The 18,800-nt window shown below is 40.4% G+C and overlaps 2 protein-coding genes across 2 annotated transcripts; both read right to left on the reverse strand.

The window, feature by feature from the left end:
* Window positions 1–522: 522 nt before the first annotated feature.
* On the reverse strand, window positions 523–7,486 carry LOC115586055 (cytochrome P450 2D15-like). The gene is made up of 11 exons (XM_030424815.1): window positions 7,322–7,486; window positions 6,678–6,840; window positions 5,514–5,678; window positions 5,251–5,411; window positions 5,029–5,097; window positions 3,642–3,746; window positions 3,376–3,514; window positions 2,281–2,366; window positions 2,029–2,130; window positions 1,541–1,682; window positions 523–1,421 (listed from the first exon to the last, which is right to left on the reverse strand). The coding sequence occupies exons 1-11, from the start codon at window positions 7,484–7,486 to the stop codon at window positions 1,243–1,245; spliced, it is 1,476 nt and encodes a 491-aa protein (XP_030280675.1). The 3' UTR covers window positions 523–1,242.
* Window positions 7,487–8,550: 1,064 nt separating this feature from the next.
* Window positions 8,551–17,976, reverse strand: LOC115585903 (cytochrome P450 2F2-like). The gene is made up of 11 exons (XM_030424535.1): window positions 17,696–17,976; window positions 15,931–16,087; window positions 14,030–14,182; window positions 13,606–13,766; window positions 12,846–12,914; window positions 12,498–12,602; window positions 12,212–12,353; window positions 11,885–11,970; window positions 11,544–11,645; window positions 11,029–11,170; window positions 8,551–10,899 (listed from the first exon to the last, which is right to left on the reverse strand). The coding sequence occupies exons 1-11, from the start codon at window positions 17,855–17,857 to the stop codon at window positions 10,712–10,714; spliced, it is 1,467 nt and encodes a 488-aa protein (XP_030280395.1). The 5' UTR covers window positions 17,858–17,976; the 3' UTR covers window positions 8,551–10,711.
* Between the last annotated feature and the right edge of the window lie 824 nt (window positions 17,977–18,800).

The following is an 18,800-nucleotide window of genomic DNA, read 5'->3' on the forward strand; positions in this document are numbered from 1 at the left end:
AAAATAGTCAATGACAAGTAAAACTTGATTTAAAGTACAAAAGTGTATATACTAATACATTTGATGAGCTTTGGTGAGCTTAATTTTACTACTTTATATGTGTAACCCATAACAAGAGTCATATTTTACAAGATGTTTTGAATGTAAAATTTGCTAAATCTGCAAAGTAACTAGTAACTACAGCGGTCATATGTAATATCAAAGCTTACCTTAGTTGAGTAAAGAGTAGGATATTTACCTGAGTGTAGTAGAAGTATAGCTTTAAATGGAAATACTCAAGTTAAGGTCAAGTATCTCAAATTTGTACGTAAGTACAGCACTTGAGTAAATGTACTTAATTACTAGCGACTGCATGACCATTCCAGTGACACCAACATTTACTCTTGCAGCACAAGTTCATACTAAAATCTAATAGGCAGAGTTCCATTGAATCCACTCGACATGTTGAAGCTCCCCAGAGGATGAACAGGGGCATCCTTTTTCAACTCATCTTTGTTGAACAGGTGACAAAATTAGCACTAGTTTGATGTTCCATGACTTATTTATTTGACAAAAAAGTTATATAATTTTTTCTACTGACAACAGAGGGAACATTGTGTAACATGTTTAATGATGATCATAACATCTGTTTAAAAAATGGTCTAAGTTTATAGTTTCATATGATGAGGTTTAATCTGTCACGTATAATTCAAACTGTTATAGCATCATTGCATTTATCGAACACCGTCTAGTTTATATAAATGATTCTGCATCCCCTGTGATGTTCAAAGCTGCACTCATTCAGTTTTTGACACTTGGGGGCAGCAGAAACAAATTGTAATCACAACGTACCAAACCCATAAGGAAAATATCTCTTTATTAGCTGAATGGATAACTGTGTTCACTTGATAGTTGCTAACTTTGGCTGTGTTCTTTCCGATGCTGGACAGGTAAACTGGAATGATGAGAGCTGTGTCAGTGAACCAAACAGGAAAGTTGTGGGCTGTAAAACCAAATCAACAAGCTGAAAGACACAATAAAGCTCTATCAAACATCAGAGGTGGTGCTCCGTGGATGTCTCACTGCCAGTGAGCCTTTTCACGTACACAAAGTCAATTTGATCACATATTCATATAATTTGATGATGAGTGCACCTTTAACCAAAGCAGGTTTTATATTGAAAAGCTACATTTTGCTCAATGTTTCCATGCAGCTTATTACAGTCTTCAGGTAATCTCTGTCTCAGTAGTTTTTCAGAGTAGTTTATCTGAGTTGGACCTTCATGGAATATGGTTTCGGGGTCTGGGTCGTTCCATAAACAGGAGTGAAGTCGGGCTCTCCTGCATCCTCAGGCCAGATGAACTTGAACCTCCTCAGCAGAGTCACCAGGATGAGGAAGAGCTCCATACGAGCCAGACCCTCTCCGAGACACATACGAGGGCCTGCGGGTTAAAATACTCATTTATTCACTCATTTACTATGACCTAATGTCATTTCCAAAAGCAAACTTCTCATCAATAATTTAGTCTTATCTCTTAACGTAATGATCCTTTTCACTCACCTGTAGAGAAAGGCATGAAGGCCTCTGGCTTCACAAACTCTCCCTTCTCATCGAGGAAGTTTTCCGGGTTGAATTCATGGGCGGATTTCCACTGTCCCTCCTCATACAACACTGAGGTCAGATTGGGGATGATAGTGGTCCCCTGAAGAACACAAGAGAACAAAAGATGACAGGATGTTTATTAAAATGTGAACGCAGAATAATGACTTTCACACCACTGTCCTCTGATTTTACATAGAAAGCCTTGTGTTCAAACTGGAAGCCTGGGAAACAACACTGCTGTACACTGCCCTTAAAAATCCTTATAATTCTCAAGACAAGGGGAGGATATGCACATAAACTCTATTTTATATTTACAGTATCTGTATATATGTTCTACGTGTGTGTTGCATGTAGCAACTACAATTGTCATTTTGTTGTCAAACCCTGTGTTATTTGATGACTTTTCTTTATTTTCTATTATGACACAAACTATATGTTATACTAACCCTGGGAATGGAGTATCCCATTAACTCTGTGTCTTTAGTGGTGCAGTGGAAAACACTGAGAGGGACTGTGTTCGCCATCCTCTGGCTCTCATGGATGACAGCCTGCATCACAGAGACAGCTGTTAGACACTCATGTTATCATTTCAGATAACTATAAGATAACTGAGGTTTTTTACCTTTCACCACATTTTGAACAACAGGAGACAAAAGCTTAAGAATAGACGTGCAAATATGACCCAGTCATCCTTTTACCTGCACATAGGGCATCATGTGTCTGTCTTCAAAACTGACTTGATCCTTACCGTCCAGAACTTTGTCTATTTCCTGCTGACAACGCTCTGAGGAGTACAGAGATAAACAAAGAGTGAGACAGTTCACAGCTGGAGAGAGTACTGCAAGGGTTTTCACAAGTGTATGTGCTACATGGCAGCTTGCAAAAGGAAAGTGTGAATCTTTCCAATTATTTTTAGCAATGACAAACAGATGTTTCCCTAAGGAACCTGCCTCAGATACTGTGTTGTCGGGGGCTGACTAAAAAGCTTGAAAAAGAAGAATATTCTAGAGCTTTGAGCCGATTGCTAATGCTCACACTGACAGTGCTAACATGCTGATGTGATTACTGTTGTTCCCAAAACCCCCTTCAGTGTGGTATCAGAGGTGCCAAAGTAAACCCTTTATTTACTCAAGTAGAAGTACAGACACAACAATTAATTTAAAATACTCTGGTAAAAGAAGACATACTGACTTCTTCACTCAAGTAAAGCAGCTTGCCATTTCTAAAAACTAACTAAACCTGACATCATATTAATACAATCAAAAGACTTTTAAACCTAAAGGAAGAATCAGGAGGATTTGTCCGATAGCTGATTGTTGAATCTCATTCACCCTCTCTCCCCATTCCAGTCTTCCTCTCTGTCTGTTTCTCCTTGCTACGTCTGTTAAGCGTGATGCACTGATAGAGGAAATCAGTCAAAATGAAAATAACCCCCCCAAATGCATTAAAACTACAGCCTGTTTTAAAAATATTAAGAGAAGAAAGAGTAGATATGTGTGTTCAAATGTAGGGGGGAAATAAAAATGAATGCTTTTGCAAAACACAAAGTACTAGTCTGATGGGATGTCATTAGTTTTGCAGGTATTGGTTATAGACCGAAACAATGGATCAATTTTGGCATGGCATTTGTGCTTGATGTATAACCAGGGTTGTTCTAAGAATAACTCACTCAAAATCACAAACCTCTGTACAAAGAGTAATCAGTAATTGTTGACACTTCAGTCTGGTGGAGTTACTGGCTTACAGACTGTAAGTAAAGCGGAAACTGACAGATGACAGAGATACAGACATACCCTGTACGTGTGGATAATTCATCAGGTAGAGGAAGGCAGCGAGCAGGGTGTTGGCGGTCGTGTCAGTCCCAGCAAAGTGAAGATCCAAAAGAAACGCACAAAGCTGGTCTTCAGAAAATGACGAGCCATCGTCTCCTCTCTTTGCAGGCAGACAACAGAGAGAAAGACGAAGTAAACACACATTCTGTCACCTCCCCAGGCGGGTTCAAGGTTCACAACAGCTGCTCTGAACAGAATTGTTCTTAATAACAGAAAGACACACAAACCTTATCCATTTCATCCAGGTAGCTGTCTATGAAATGCCGCGGCTTACCAGGAACTCTGGACTTTTTGTTCTCAGCCAACATCTCCATACGTCTTTCATGTGAAATCTGGTAAGAAAAAAAGTTCTGGTGAGATGAACAAGTTTTAGAAATATGCTTAATCAGATGTTGAGGTCAGGGCTTCTCATGGGCAAGTCTATTTAACATGCAGTAGGCTTTATGTCCCAGGTTGCTTCTTTTTTGTGCCTTTAGTGGATGGTGACAGTGCAGAGGCGGACAGGAAACGGCAGCTTGAACCAAACAGGTGCCAGGTGCAGCCATGCAGTTTAGCTGTAACATATTTTAATGACTGAAATTCACACAGGAATTTTTTTGTCGATGGTACTGTAATGTTCGAGGCCCTGTCTCGAAATTTTATTGTAACCCTTCACCTCTCCATGGCACTGTGACTGCAGCGCCACTTCAAATTGTTGTGACATGTTGCAAAGTCCCATTTTACTGCAGGTGCTGCATCACAATGATTCATCCAACATTCTCCATGTATCACCCTGCTGCCAGCTTTACTAAAGTTCATATTCATCCATCTTTCCTTCACTAATTATTTTTTCCCTTCTTTCTTCCCCAAGTCCTTCTTTCTTTCTTTCTTTCTTTCTTTCTTTCTTTCTTTCTGTCTTTTTCTTTCTTTCTTTTCTTTTATCTATTTCCCTGGTACATTTTATTTTTCTGGATTTCTCTTTCTTTCCTTGCTTATTATATAGCCCTGCTAGTAGCTGCATGAAATATTTAAACATCTACTATATGGACTGGTAGAAAGAGTCATAGAGACATATGGGATGAGACAATTTTTCCAAATTACTTTTGAAGCTTTTTTTTTATATCAGATTATAGTCCAACTATTGGATAGATTTCATGATATCTGGCACAGACATCCATGTTCCCCTCTAAATGAATTGTAATCACTTTGGTCACCCTATAAACTTTTCATCAGGTCAAAAGTGCCACTCGTCTAATGTTTTTGATAAAGACCAAATACTTCATATGCTATGTAGACGTAACTTTAGATTTGTGCACCTTGACTTGGTTAGTGTTTGGTAAATTAGGGTTTGAGTTAACTATCACTCTTCCAGATCTTTGAGATCTGGAGTTACCATCTACATACGACTTACAGATACCTGCAAAACCAAATATATTACCATCAGCCTAAGCTGTACTAGTGCTAATTATCTAGAAATAGCATGTTGATTTATTGAGCAACCTGCTAAGCTTGTCATTGTGAGAATGTAAAGGCTGATCAACATCTTTGCAACATTTAACCAAGTTATAAACAGCCTCACTGCTATCAATCAAACAGATAAGCCTCAATCTCCAGTGAGTGAAATGAATGACGGACCTTGAACATCTTAAATGCTTTCTGGAAGGGCAGTGGCAGGTTGCGCACCATCGGTATCGAATCATAAATCTGTATGGGAGAGAAAAATGCAAGATAGGTTTTACATTTTAATATGCCTTTAAGTGTCCTGAGCATTGTATGGGTAACTCTGAGAGATGAAGGTTCACCAGAAAGCAGTTTATAGTGAGCATGAGCGGCTGTGTGGTCAAACTTATGACTCACCAAACCCCAGCGCCCGTTGATTATTTTGGATGTCTCATGAAAAAGACTGACAAAAAACTTCATGAACTCATCATCGTAGTCAAACCGCTTCGCAAACAGAACTTGGCAGATGATGTTGGAGGCTGCATTGTGGAACATCAGCTGGGGGCTCATGGGCTTACCTGGTGAAATAAGATGAAAAAAGAAAAAAGATTTTATAAAGATGTTGGCTTTTGGGTTTTGGGTTTTGAGCACAGACTTCAAAGGATCAGTAATGGACGTACCAATACTCTGCTCAAGTATTTTTAAGATGCGTTCTATCTCTCCCAGGATCCTCTCCTCCATGGACTGTTTCCCCAGACCGAAGTTTCTGAGGGTCATCAGACCAAAGCGTCGCTGCTCTCTCCAGGCAGGGTTATAACCTGCTAGAATCACTCCGGGAGCATCAGCTGCATGCAGAAAGGGTCAAGCAGAAGTAAGAAGGAGAAGTGCATTTATTTTTAAATACATATTTTAATGGCACTGAAAAAAAAGAAAGTTTGAATTTCATTTTTTTATCATCAACATCAAGATATACAAATATATTGATTGTTTACTTTGCAAATCCTGTTGAAACAATACTATATAAATATAAATATAAGTATATTTTGCTGATCATACTGCTGTAAAAACTCTGAACACTACTTCCACCCTTTGCTACCACCAGATGGTGCCAAAACCTTTTACATCCTAACATGAAGTCAGTTTGAGAGTATTTATGTTGATAATGATTTCTCTGTGGACTTCTAGACAGACTTTCCACTCCAGTCCTGTCAGATGTTATATGTTCCTCTTGATGGATTTATTCTCTGAATACTCAGCACACAATGGATGGATCGCATAATGTATCTTAGGAATGACTGAAACGTATACCAACATATACTTTTGTTTGTGTGTTAGTTTGTTAGAGTGTATTTCTCTTTTAGTCTTTAGTTTACTCAGTGGTAGAAAGTAACTATCAGACATCTACTCAAGCTCTTAAGTAATTGTCTTAGCTTGAGTATTTCCACTTGATAGTACTGTGAAATTCTCCGGGACTTCCAATCAGATGGAAATGTACAATATACCACATTATATTCTATTTGATAGCTGCTGCTGACCACAACAATAAGTATAATAAAATGTATGTGTTAGGCATTCTCTTGTGTGCCATTCTGATTAAAAAGTACTCAACTCTACCTGCTCAAGTACAGCTTTTTTCAGTTTTTCTGTTCTTTGTATTTTGTGCATTTTACACTGCAGAATTTACAGTTTTACACTGGACAAAAAGATTGAAATACATATTCCACTTCAACTGGGAAAATTGAGTGGTGCTCAACAAATCTGATCAAGCATCAGAGCAGAACTTGGACACGATCCCTAACTCTGTTAGTTGAACCTGAACCATCCGTCAGATGTCTGCTCTGTACCTTTCACTTGCACAGCATGATTGACCATTTGGTCTTGTGGTCTGCCAGAGAAGTCAGCAGCTTTGTTGACCAGGGCTTCTTTCAAGGCCTGCAGCCCATTGATAACGACTGCTGGCCTGGGACCAATGAAAATGCTGTAGACGTTTCCATAGCGTTTGGCCAACTGAGGGCAGAGACACAGTATTGTTGTTACTGGGGCTTAAGTGACTGACCTTTAATCGGGTCAATCATCAGGCTCTGAACTGGGTAAATTATTATCAAGTTATCATAGGTAGGAGTCGTAAGAGCTGTAAAATGAGTTGCATTATTTCTAAGCACCTATTACTGAAAAATACACACTGATAGATATTTAATACCTAATAGATTGAGCTACTTCACTACTACACTACTCACACTTTTCAATTTCTCGGGTCATTTTAGGTGAAGACAGACAGGCCCGCTAGTTAGCACAAGTTTTCAACTGAAAACTGCAAAAGTAGAGACCATGCAGACTCAGATGCAAAAGTAACACTTCCTTTCGATTAAAAGAATCTGTCACTCCATAGAATTTTACCCAGACAGGTTATTAAATCTTGCATAATGCACGACTAATTACATAAATACAGTGGATAGTACTTCCTCTTGATAACATTATTCAACTTCACCCTCTCCAGATCTGCCAGGGGGTTCTCCAGATTCAGCTCCAGCAGGTTTCCAAAGATGGGGATGGGTCGCGGGCCTGGAGGGAAATTTTTGGCCCTGCTGGTTGGAAAGAGGACCAGGACGAGCAGAACGGCCACAGCCAAGAGCAGAACCACAGATGCAAACATGATGAAGTTTTGACTCTGATGAGCTTACGCTCTCCTCTGCCTGTATATTTGATTTAGAAACACACAACCTTTGCACGGTCATGTGGCCTGCAGAGTTGTTGCATCATGTTTTTTTAAATTGTTAACCATTGATTTGATCTATTTATCCACAGTAGACATTACATTAGAATCTGGTCATCACAGTTATCAGTGCATTTAATGACAGGTAACACAACTCAGACTTTTGTGCCATCTGATGTGAGAGACTTTACGCACTCCTTATCTTGAAATGACCTTCTGAATGTCCAGCGCACAGTGGGGGGGATGACATAGCACATACTGCACAGCTCCCTGGAACACCTCACAACCACTGACTTTAAAACTCTGTCTGGCCTCATAATCAGTCAACATTTTTTTTTTATTTAACCTTTATTTATCCAGGAAAATCCCATTGAGACGAAAAACCTCTTTTTCAAGGGAGGGTAATTATCTACTGTTCCTCATCATAGCTGCATTGTTCTCTAGAAAGTAACCTTGTATACTCCACTGACATTAATATTTAAATGGTCTACAGAATCTAATTATATTGTGTTGAGACTCACAAACCCGTTGTGGCCCATACCATGATGAGACACAAGGTGGAAGTAATTACACGAGAACTTTTAAAAGATCCAGTTCATGACATCTTGTCAGCACCATGGGCAGCTACACAAACATACTCCCTCCGTTCAGATGCATAGAGCTTCCTACATCCCACATACACAGTCATCAGTGAAGGGAGCAGTGTCAGTCTGCAGCGGGCGATGAGTGACTGCTATGACCATATTAGTTAACGGGTCAGAGCAGTTTATCAGCACGTAACACTGCTACTTAGAAAATCTTTTTGTTACTTTAACACCCTTTTATTTATTTTTTTATTTTTTGCACTTTTAACTAATAAATGCATAGCACTGAGATATTATTACAGTGCTACTTTTACCCTATTATACAAGGAACGTTACACACCAGCCTCAGGACAGGCAAAACTGGCCAGAATAACCTTCATCATTTCAATCCCATAAAAATCAATTACACATCAATACATGTCATGGAATACATGCATATATATTTATTTGAATACACAAGTAAGCAGTTACGGTAGTAGATATATCACAGCATGTTCTTTATTGGAATCAACAAGTCCTCAAAATGTAACGACACAATACAACGTAACCTCTAATTAGTGTGATGAAAAGAAGCATAAATCTGTTTTATGATGTACTCTTACACTCTACGGTTAAGGTTTGGTTAGGTTTGGGGACAAAAACAACTTGATTTGGTTTAGCGAAAGACCGTGGTTTGGGTTTGAGTAAGTACACAGTTAATGCTGCTAAAGCATCATTGTTTGGCTAACTTCCTGTTTGTTAAGCGGTTAGCGATCCCACATGGGAGCCCCAGAGATTTTCTGTTCTGATCGGATAAAATGTGTAGGGATACAAGAAAATGTCTGAGCTGGAGGACACAAGACATGGGGTTAGTTACTTCCATCCATCCATTGTCTGTAACCGCTTTATCCCTTTTATGGGGTCGTGGGGGTTTTTGCTGGAGCCAATCCCAGCTGTCTCTGGGCGAGGGCAGGGTACACCCTGGACAAGTTGCCAGCTCATCGCAGGGCCCTCACTGATGGCAGAGGCCACCATGCAAGGTGCCAACGGCACATCAGGAGCAATTTGGGGTTCAGTATCTTGCTCAAGGACACTTCAACATGCAGCCCAGCTTAGCCCGGAGCTGGGTTTTGAACCAGCAACCTTATGGTCACTAGCCGACCTGCTCTCCTGATCCTGATTGGGGTATAATGACTTTTAGATTAAGGCTGGGAGGCCTTTGTTGTCATGGCTACAATAATAATCACGGTTTAAGGTTGTTTGTTGACACATCTTCTGCCCAAACCGCTGTCCTACATGGACTCTATAACAACATCACCAGACTAAATCCTTTGCTCCCCTCATAATAACAGCTGCCACTACAGGGCTCTGCCACGTCATGTCATTATGAGGCACTTGCTGATGAGTGATACTGTTGTTCTTCTTGAAAGTCTCAACGGGATATATCAGTATGCAGTCAGTATTTATCTATAAATAGAATATGCAGTGCATTAAAAGTAAATACTACCATTTCTACCATTGGTTTATTGTTGGCTTATCTAGTGATAATCCTGAGTCCCAGTACCTGTCTTTATCTGTAGCCAGTTTTTCTAAGCCTCAAACACCTTCTTGGTCCCCTTCAAAGTGCAACTTCTCTCTTCCCTAAATATTGACTTGAATCTTTAAAAAGATAAAGCTGTCATATGGCTGCTTGCTTTCAGTTCAACTCTAAGGTCATTCTACAATACAAGTCTTTTTTCTTCTCACACTTCGTCCTCTGCGGTCTTCTGTTGCTGCCTTGATTTGACTAAATCCAGAGCTCTGTTATTCTTACCCTCACAAACCACAAACCTTCCCGTGCCATATTAAAAGATTTAAAATCTCTCATCATCTGTAACTTCTTTAATGTTCCTTTTAGACCTTTCAGTGCACCTATCATATCTGAGTTCAAAGTTAAGCTTATCAGGGTAAACGGGTTAGAGTTCTTGGTAAAGAGCGGTAAGATTTTCTTCAGCATAACGGTGCAGAGGTTGTCTAGTTTCTCAAAAGAAAGTGATAAGTGTATCGATACCTCAGTGAATAGAGTCAAACCAACTTTTTCTAAAATCTTGGAGCAGAGTCTTAGACAGAATGTTGCTACTGATGCTATCTGGTTGTAAACATTTGCTTCAGACGGATGTCTTGGTTGTGTTAGCGCAGGTCACGAGGAGACTGCTGAGCTGTCTGTAGAGAGGGCGCCCACCTGGTGACGACCCTGTAGTCTCACCTGCACTTTATTGCCTGCACTCATGCACAGCTTCATTTTGAAACCATTTGTCTTTGGTCTGACTGTTAGGGGATATGCTTCATGAGAAGTTTCTCATACAGATTGAATTGATGATAGAATGATTTGAATAGGCAGCCTTGACAGTAACCCTACTGGGGTGACTGTTACCCTACAAGGCTGCGTATTGGAATCATTCTATTTTAGCCTGAGCAGATGCAGTGATGGCCCTAAGTGTATTGTAAATGCCATTACAGGTCGCACAAACAGCTCTCTATCCTTTTCACCGTATTTGTTCCCATCTGCTAGTGTTGATCTGGATTAACCTCCACTGTTTCTGCCGTGTGTCCACAGACTGCATTACTCAGTTGCTCTGGCTTCGATCTTCATGCGATAAGGTTTGGGAGTGAGAGTAACTCCATAGACTGGTGTGTAGTCTGGCTCTCCTGCCTCCTCAGGCCAGGTGAACTTGAACTTCCTAAGCAGCGTCACCATGATGAGGAAGAGCTCCATCCGAGCCAGACCCTCTCCGAGACACATACGAGGACCTGAGAAAGGAGAAAAACCTCAAAGTCATCCACAGCAGTTTGGTTTAACACACTCTGTCTGCATGCCACTGCAGGTTCTGATATACAATGAGACGAATGCTGCTTTGTTTTCTTTTCCTGCCCTCATACCTGTGGAGAAAGGCATGAAAGCCTCAGGTTTAACGAACTCTCCCTGGTCGTTGAGGAAGTTTTCAGGGTTGAATTCATTTGGAAATTTCCACTGTCCCTCCTCATTCAGCAAAGAGGTCAGGTTAGGGATGATGAGTGTACCCTGAGGAGAACATTGAGAAGAAAGTACATAGAGGAGATAAGTCTTACTTAAACTACACAAGATAATGTTTTAACCCTTATTTACTGAAGGATCAAACAGAATGTTAAGAGGATCTGTTGCCTACTTCGACTGCAACTTAACAGTTCAGTCAGTTCGCTTATCAGTGAAGTAAAGCGAATGTGCAGAAATAGGCAGAAAAGTCGCATTCCACTTTGTTCCCTGCCGACTCATCCTACCTCGCCTCGAATTGCGGCGCTGGCACAAATAGCTTTTCTCCCCACATACAGACATACAGCACGGTCAAGTTTCTTTCCCCAACACTTCACTTTACTGTCACTATGCTAAACACTATTAAACACCAGGTGCTTCTTACTCTGGGAATGGAATATCCCATGAGCTCTGTGTCTTTAGTCGTACAGTGAGGAACGCTGAGCGGGACGGTGTTGGCTACCCTCTGCACTTCATGGATCACAGCCTGGATGGAGAGAGATTTAAACAACATGTTCTTATTTACAGATTTCTTTATAAGACCTGCGGCAGAAGAAAAACAAGGCAGGCTCTCAGGAGCTAAGCCACGAGAAAGCAGACCAATACACTTGCAATTTCATGAACGATCCCTGAAGTTTAGCAGATTTTGTGCAATGCGCTAAGAAATAAGCCACTCAGACAGATGTGAACACGTGAATTAAAGGTGAAGTCTGACTGATGATATACCTGCATGTACGGCATATTGTTTCTGTCGTTAAAAGTGGCCTTTTCCTTCCCCTCCAACACCGTGTCTATCTCCTGTTGACAACGCTCTGTGAGATACAGCAGGGGGAGGGGGCAGAAGAATATGATGATGTAACACCCTGTTTCCATAACACAGTAATAAAACAAAGTGACACGAACAATTCCTGTTCAATCGTTTGAGAGTGGAGCAAAAGGAAGGAGCCGGGTGTGAACATGCAGCAGAGGAAGAGCTGGAGGAGAGGTGACACTCCCTCAGCTGACACAGACGAACGATCACAGTCTACATGGATTTTTCATGTGCAGGCATACCTTGTATGTGTGGGTGGCCCATGAGGTAGAGGAAACCAGTGAGCAGGGTGTTGGAGGTAGTGTCAGTCCCGGCAAAGTGAAGATCTAGAGCATACATAGAGAGCTGACCCTCTGAGAATGAAGACTCTGAGTCCTCGCCTCTCTAGACAGAGGAGAAGACAATATGCGTTACATGAAACAGTATCTTACTAATGAACACACATATACACTTTGGGGTGTGAATAGGGTCAACTCACTTCGACACACACACACACACACACACACACACACACACACACACACACACCTTATCCATTTCGTCAAAGTAGCAATCAACAAAGTCTCGCGGCTCCCCAGGGACTCTGGTGCTCTTGTGCTCGGCCAAAAGACGTTTCGCAATTTTCTGACAAGTCTGAAATACATGAGTGAACATTCATACCTTGTATTAATACACTTTTTTCTTTCTATTATGTATTGGTCGTCGTTGTATATGTGCAGTCAGAGAAAAAGAAGACATTAGACCATTGGTGTTCTTTTTATTCATGTTTGTCTTTCATGTTTAATCATAAATATAAAATATATTTTTTATTCAGGCTTTTTTTTTTCAAATGTATTGTAAATATCTACACTAAATCTCCAGGCCCAGTAAACATACCTCAACATTCTTAAAGGCCTTCATGAAGGGCAGTGGCAGGTTACGGATCAAGGGAAAAGAGTCATACAGCTGTGAAAAAAGAAAAAGAAAAAAATATAGATAATTGATTACTTTTCAAGCCAAATACATAGCAAATAAATAGCATATTAGCATTGTCGTTGTGAGCATGTTAGCATGCTGAAGTTAGCATTCAGCTCAGAGCACCACTGTGCCTGTGACACGAAAACCTTTTGGTTTTAAAGAACAAAGTGCAGAAAACAATGCCTGGGATGATGTATAATTATTGCATCATCACTGCAAAAACTGTGTGTATAATGGCCGATTTTTAACTCTCGTAAATGGATTTTGGCATGGGTCCCAAAAACTGCATATTGGTTGGGCTCTACACATGAATCCTCAGCAGTACAGCCTCCTTTACAATCCGAAATATGGGAAGAAAACTACACAGACATTTTATTTACAGCACTTAGTGTATATTCACAATTTCATTGTACGTGTGTATAGTGACAAAAAAGAATATGCTATTCTATTCAATCTCTGGCATAATACAAAAACCGCTGACTGCAAATTCATACACTCTTCCCATGGGTGCTGCAATTGTTTTGGGACATCAGACAACCCGAAAGTTTACAAGCAGCAAGTCAGAAATATTCCAGTTCTGAGTCATCTGTACAGCCTCGCAGAGCCGTTAGCATGACGGTCGACTCTTGCTGATATTTCCAAACCAGAGTGTTTACCGTAGAAACATGCTGTGACTCACCATGGCCCATGGTCCATTGGCTATCTTGGCATTCTCAGTGAAGCACTGTACAATTGTTTTGATGAACATGTCGTCGTACTCGTAGCGTGTACCAAACAGAACCTGGCAGATGATGTTGGAGGACGCATTATGAAACATAACTTGAGGAGACAAGGTTGAGCCTGTGAATGACATCATATAGACTGAAATGAGACAAAGCATTGTACAAGACTATAAAGGAACTTTAAAACAAACAGGGCACAATGTATAAAATCTACATGGCAACGAAAAAACACTGACATTAATGGAAATATTTGATCCAAATACATCTTAATATTATTAATTCATGTCAATAGAATATTTGTGGTGCTCAGATGTCATTGTCACTGCACAGAGTTAACCCTGCTGTCCTTATTTAGACTGTTCGGACCCACGGATGACACACCAATGCTCTTTTCCAGTGTCTTAATGACGTATTGTATCTCTCCATGGATCCTCTCCTCCATGGAATCCTTCCCCAGACCGAAGTTCCTCAGCGTCATCAAGGCAAAGCGTCGATGCTCCTTCCAACTAGTCCCATAATCTGCCAGAATCACTCCTGCAACAGGCGCAGCGACACAAAGAGCACACAGTATGAACTTACAGGAAATCTAATGTCATATCTTTTTAAATTATTCCACTGTGATTGTCAATGTGCTATTCCAGAGCTCATGTATGTATTTTTTAAAACTACTTTCAATCCAGAGCCATTGCTGTATTGGAAACTGGATTCAAAACTAAGACAGAGAGCTTAAAGTTACACTTAAAACCAGGCCAACTACTGCCAACCCCCTTACCACTGGTTTGCTTGCTGAGAAACAAACTGTTGTGCAATGAAAAACTTTATATATTTTTTTTCTTGGTGTTCTTGAATGTACCAGAGAAGACACATACTGTGTGTTGACTTAGTTAATGAGGTGAAATCTCTTCTTTAAAACAACTGAAGTATTGAATCCATGTATTCATTCTTATTGTTTCTCTTTATTTCTGCTACTGTACTGTGTGTGTGTGTGTGTGTGTGTGTGAGCTGCTTTTGACTGATTTATTTTTCTACCTTGTGTTATTTCTACCTTCCGCTGTGGTCTCTTCTTATTTTGAAATGGGGGGGGGGAGAGGTGGTTGACGAACATTGAGCTGGGACAATAGGATGCACACTGTTTTCATGCAGGATTAAAACGATATACTACATACGTAGGTGAGCACTATACTGCCCTGTGGCTGCTATACAGCGTGCATTTTTTAAAGGTGCATAAAAGCAGCGATGTCATGTAATCCTACTCTTTAAAAGTACTCTGAATTATGAACTTGGAGAAAAGTTGTGGATCCAGACATTCTGGCAGCCAGACACTCGTTGTTATGCAGGGCAGGTTGTCCCCGCGTCAGTGTGTTGAATGAAATCTCATTAAGAGTTGCAGGGGCCAGAAAAGTTTAGCACCATGTTTTCCAAGAACCTCCTCCTCTCTTCCTCAGGACTGACGATGAATATTAACACTTGATTAATTTGTTTCTCTCTGCGCACATACAGACGGGTTTAATGATCGGATTAGCTGCCTGCTTGAATGTAATGGTTTCCATATGTAGATGTTTTTAGTTCATTTTAGACACTTGAAGACAGTGAGCGGTACAAGTTAAGGCATATTTGTTAATTAATGCTGCCTCCATCGCTTTACATGTACTCGTCATTAAATTTAAATCTTTTAAATGTGCAGTAATCTTTATATGTATTGTTTTTTTTATATACTGCAGGTTGGTTTCAGGGCGTCACATTGCAAGAAAGGGCTTGAAGAAAGCAGACGAATACCAGTTACAGACCCGCCTCCTTTTTTCTGGCAAACTGAATAGTATACTGAACACAAAAACATGTCCCGAAGAGAACTCATGAACGGACTTGAACCCTTGCCTTTGTTCGTTTTGTTTTTTTCCTTTTTTCCTTCTGTCGGATTGAGATGTGGGGCTATACTAGCGACACTCCCATACATACACTCCATGCATAGAAGGAGACATCACCGACATTCTCTATATACCAGGGACCGACCGGGGTTATGTTTAAATAGTAGTAATAAAGGAGACAGATTACAAATTTGAAAACTAGTATATATTTGCATTAAAATGAAAGTAAGTCATAAAAGTATTGTAGTTAAGTACAATTTTGAGATACTTACACTTTAATTTTGTATTCCCATTTTACTTCCACTGCATTTTGAAGTGAAAAGTCATTTTAACCCCACAGAATTTTTTTTGACGAATCAAGTTACTCGTTACCGATTCAACAATCTAGAAAAATGCTGAATATCGGATTTGTTCTACCTTTCCTCTGGGTGGTGTCATTGACAAACAGGTCTTGGGGTCGTCCGGCAAACTCATTGGACATGAGAGCCTCCTTCATGGCCTTATAACCGTTGATGACAACAGCTGGCTTGGAACCGATGTACAGACTGTAGACATTTCCGTGAATCTTCCTCAGCTGAGAAAAGATAACATGGCAGTGTTTGCAATACATTCATGTTGCATAACTCCACTGGAATCACATCCGCTCATTCGCTCAGTTTATATCTTCAGTCTTGGTACAGTCTTGATTGTCTCAGAGGGAGGTTGGACTTGCACCATTACAAAACCACAGTGGAGATACAGCAGCACACACAGCTTCAAAACTTGGACAAATATATATCGAGTATAAGTTAGTGGAAAGAGTCCGAGCAAACAAAAGTCCAGACTACTTTATCTATTATCTAAAACAAATGTTTTTAGCTTAACAGCATAATTAAAAACAGCTTGAATGACAATGTATTACAAAAGGTGAGGCTGACACACCAATCAGCAAAGAGCATATATAACTGATAAACTGATAAAAATCCATCTGTGAATGAGCCGCCCATACATAACCTTGCTTTACTGAAGGTGGTGACCACAATGATAAGAAACAACAACGTATAATAATACGAACTGAAAGATAATAAATATGTGAAATGTGAGCCTGGAAACATATAGCGAGATAGAGCAGGTTGCATTATGGGTAACATAGGTTTTGAAAAGGTGACATCTCTGGTTCGGCTGCTCGGGTTTTGATCATTTGTCCTGAAACTGTCCATAATAAGTTCAACGGCATTATGGGAGCGCAATGAGAGCCGTGGACTGCATCTCAAAACCTGGTGCCGAAATTACCCACAATGCAATTCAGCCACTGAGTGTGACATCACCGGAGGACTTTTCTTACATATTAAATGCAGCATCCTCTGGAGCCACAAATGGCTTTACTCTCTTTTTTCATATATGTTGTAGTACATTTTAATGTGTAGAATAGTGGTGTTACCCTTTAAAGGTGCATTATGAAGAACGGGGAAGAGAAGAGAACGAGAAGAGAAGAATTACTTTTTTAACAAACTCTCTCCACTATCACGACTGAATAAACTGAATAAACAAAATGACCTTAAAGGACAACACAGTTTCACACTGTTGTACTTTGTTTATATGTGGCAGACCCTGCCACCTTTCTAGCTTCAAACGGCGTTCTGGGGACTTTATTTTCCTCTGAGAACAGCTTGTTTATTCGCTTATGGAAAAAATAAATATTTCCTAGTTTGTATTATGATCTCAATTATATTGTGAATGTTAAAATTCTGAGTTTGAATTTCTTCTCCAAAACTTCCCAGAGGTCATTTAAGGTATCAGAAGAAGTTGTGGAGGCCCTCACGTATGCAGCCATGTGATGTCCTTCATTGTAAGGGGTTTAAGTTGGAAAACGCCCAGTGTGTTTGGCCCTGTTAGCTGGCTCTGGTCCAAGATGACAGGCAGTCAACTGTATACAGACTTCAACAATATGTTATGCAATCACATGAAAACCGTAGTAGAGCTGGTTTGGGTGACCCTTGTCCTTAGAGTATAGCATTGCAAAGTACAAGTCCAATCACTTTCCAAACACAATTAATGTCGGAGAGAGCAGGACACTGTTCCCACAAATGTAAGTATTTAACCTTTTATGCACAAATAAAGTGCTGATAATAGTACCTGCATCACCATAACAATTTAAGGCATATTAGAAGAGCGACATCGTTCACCTCAGTGATTTTCTTACCCTCTCAAAGTCCTTCAAGGGGTTCTCCAGGCTCAGCTCCAAAATGTTCCCCAGTATTGGCAGGATGATCGGTCCCGGTGGAAAGTTTTTGGGCCTCCATGATTTGAGGAGAAGGAGGATGCTGACAACGCAGACCCAGAGCAGGAGGAGCGAGCCGATCATGGTGGAAGTGGACTGAAGTGAACTGAGCTGCAGAGGCAGGCTGATGGCTGTGGAGCAGAGGTGCAGCTCAGCTCGTAGCCCTGCCTCCTCCGGTCAGCTGCAGGCACTCCATCTGCACCCCTCTGTGGACTTTGCTTCTCTGTATTAAAGGTTGACTGAACATACAGACACTGGGCACAGGCGAGGTACAAGTTTGGACAAGCTTAGGCTGCAACCTTCTACACATGAGTTTATCTGCGGGCAAGTTAGTTTCCACAGTTTACCACGGGGCAAATAAAGTTAATATCTGGTCAGTATAATGGTGGAAAACTAATGGGGGATTTAAAGTACACAGATACAAGTCAGTACCTAAGTACAAATGTTAGGGACTTGTACTTGAGACTTGTACTTGAGTCTTTTACTTTTGTGGCACTCTTTCCTTTTATTTCACTATAATGTCAGAGGCAGACATTGTACTGAGACACACACAACAAGTGAAAAGCTTATAAAATGTGATTGTTAGAAATTAAAAGGCCAAACAGTTTTTTCAAGCACAGCTGAAATGATTAGCTGATTAAATGACTGACAGAGTGATTTTCCGTGCAAACAGTCTTGAACCTTTGTTTCGTGGTGTGGCAGCATTCCCCAGTCTCTCTGGGCTGTGAGCAATCACTGCAATTAGTCTTTGTTGCTTTTCTTTAATCTTCGTTTAATCAGCACAAACGTTGGCAAGTCGGTGTACATCCGCCACCCCTCGTCGCACACATGTTATTCTTCTCTGTTACATCATTACCTGTCCCCACTAAAACAATAGCAGGTAGTAACTAATATTCACTCTGTTTACAAGGGAACATAAAAATATAAAAAAAATGTTACAACAATTAATTCATAGTTGCTATATGATGATTGATGATGACGTATTATATTCAAACTTCATTCTTCAAGTCCAAAATAATGCTGTGGA

The sequence above is a fragment of the Sparus aurata genome, chromosome 8 (genome assembly GCF_900880675.1).
Source record: "Sparus aurata chromosome 8, fSpaAur1.1, whole genome shotgun sequence".
Classification (NCBI taxonomy): Eukaryota; Metazoa; Chordata; class Actinopteri; order Spariformes; family Sparidae; genus Sparus; species Sparus aurata.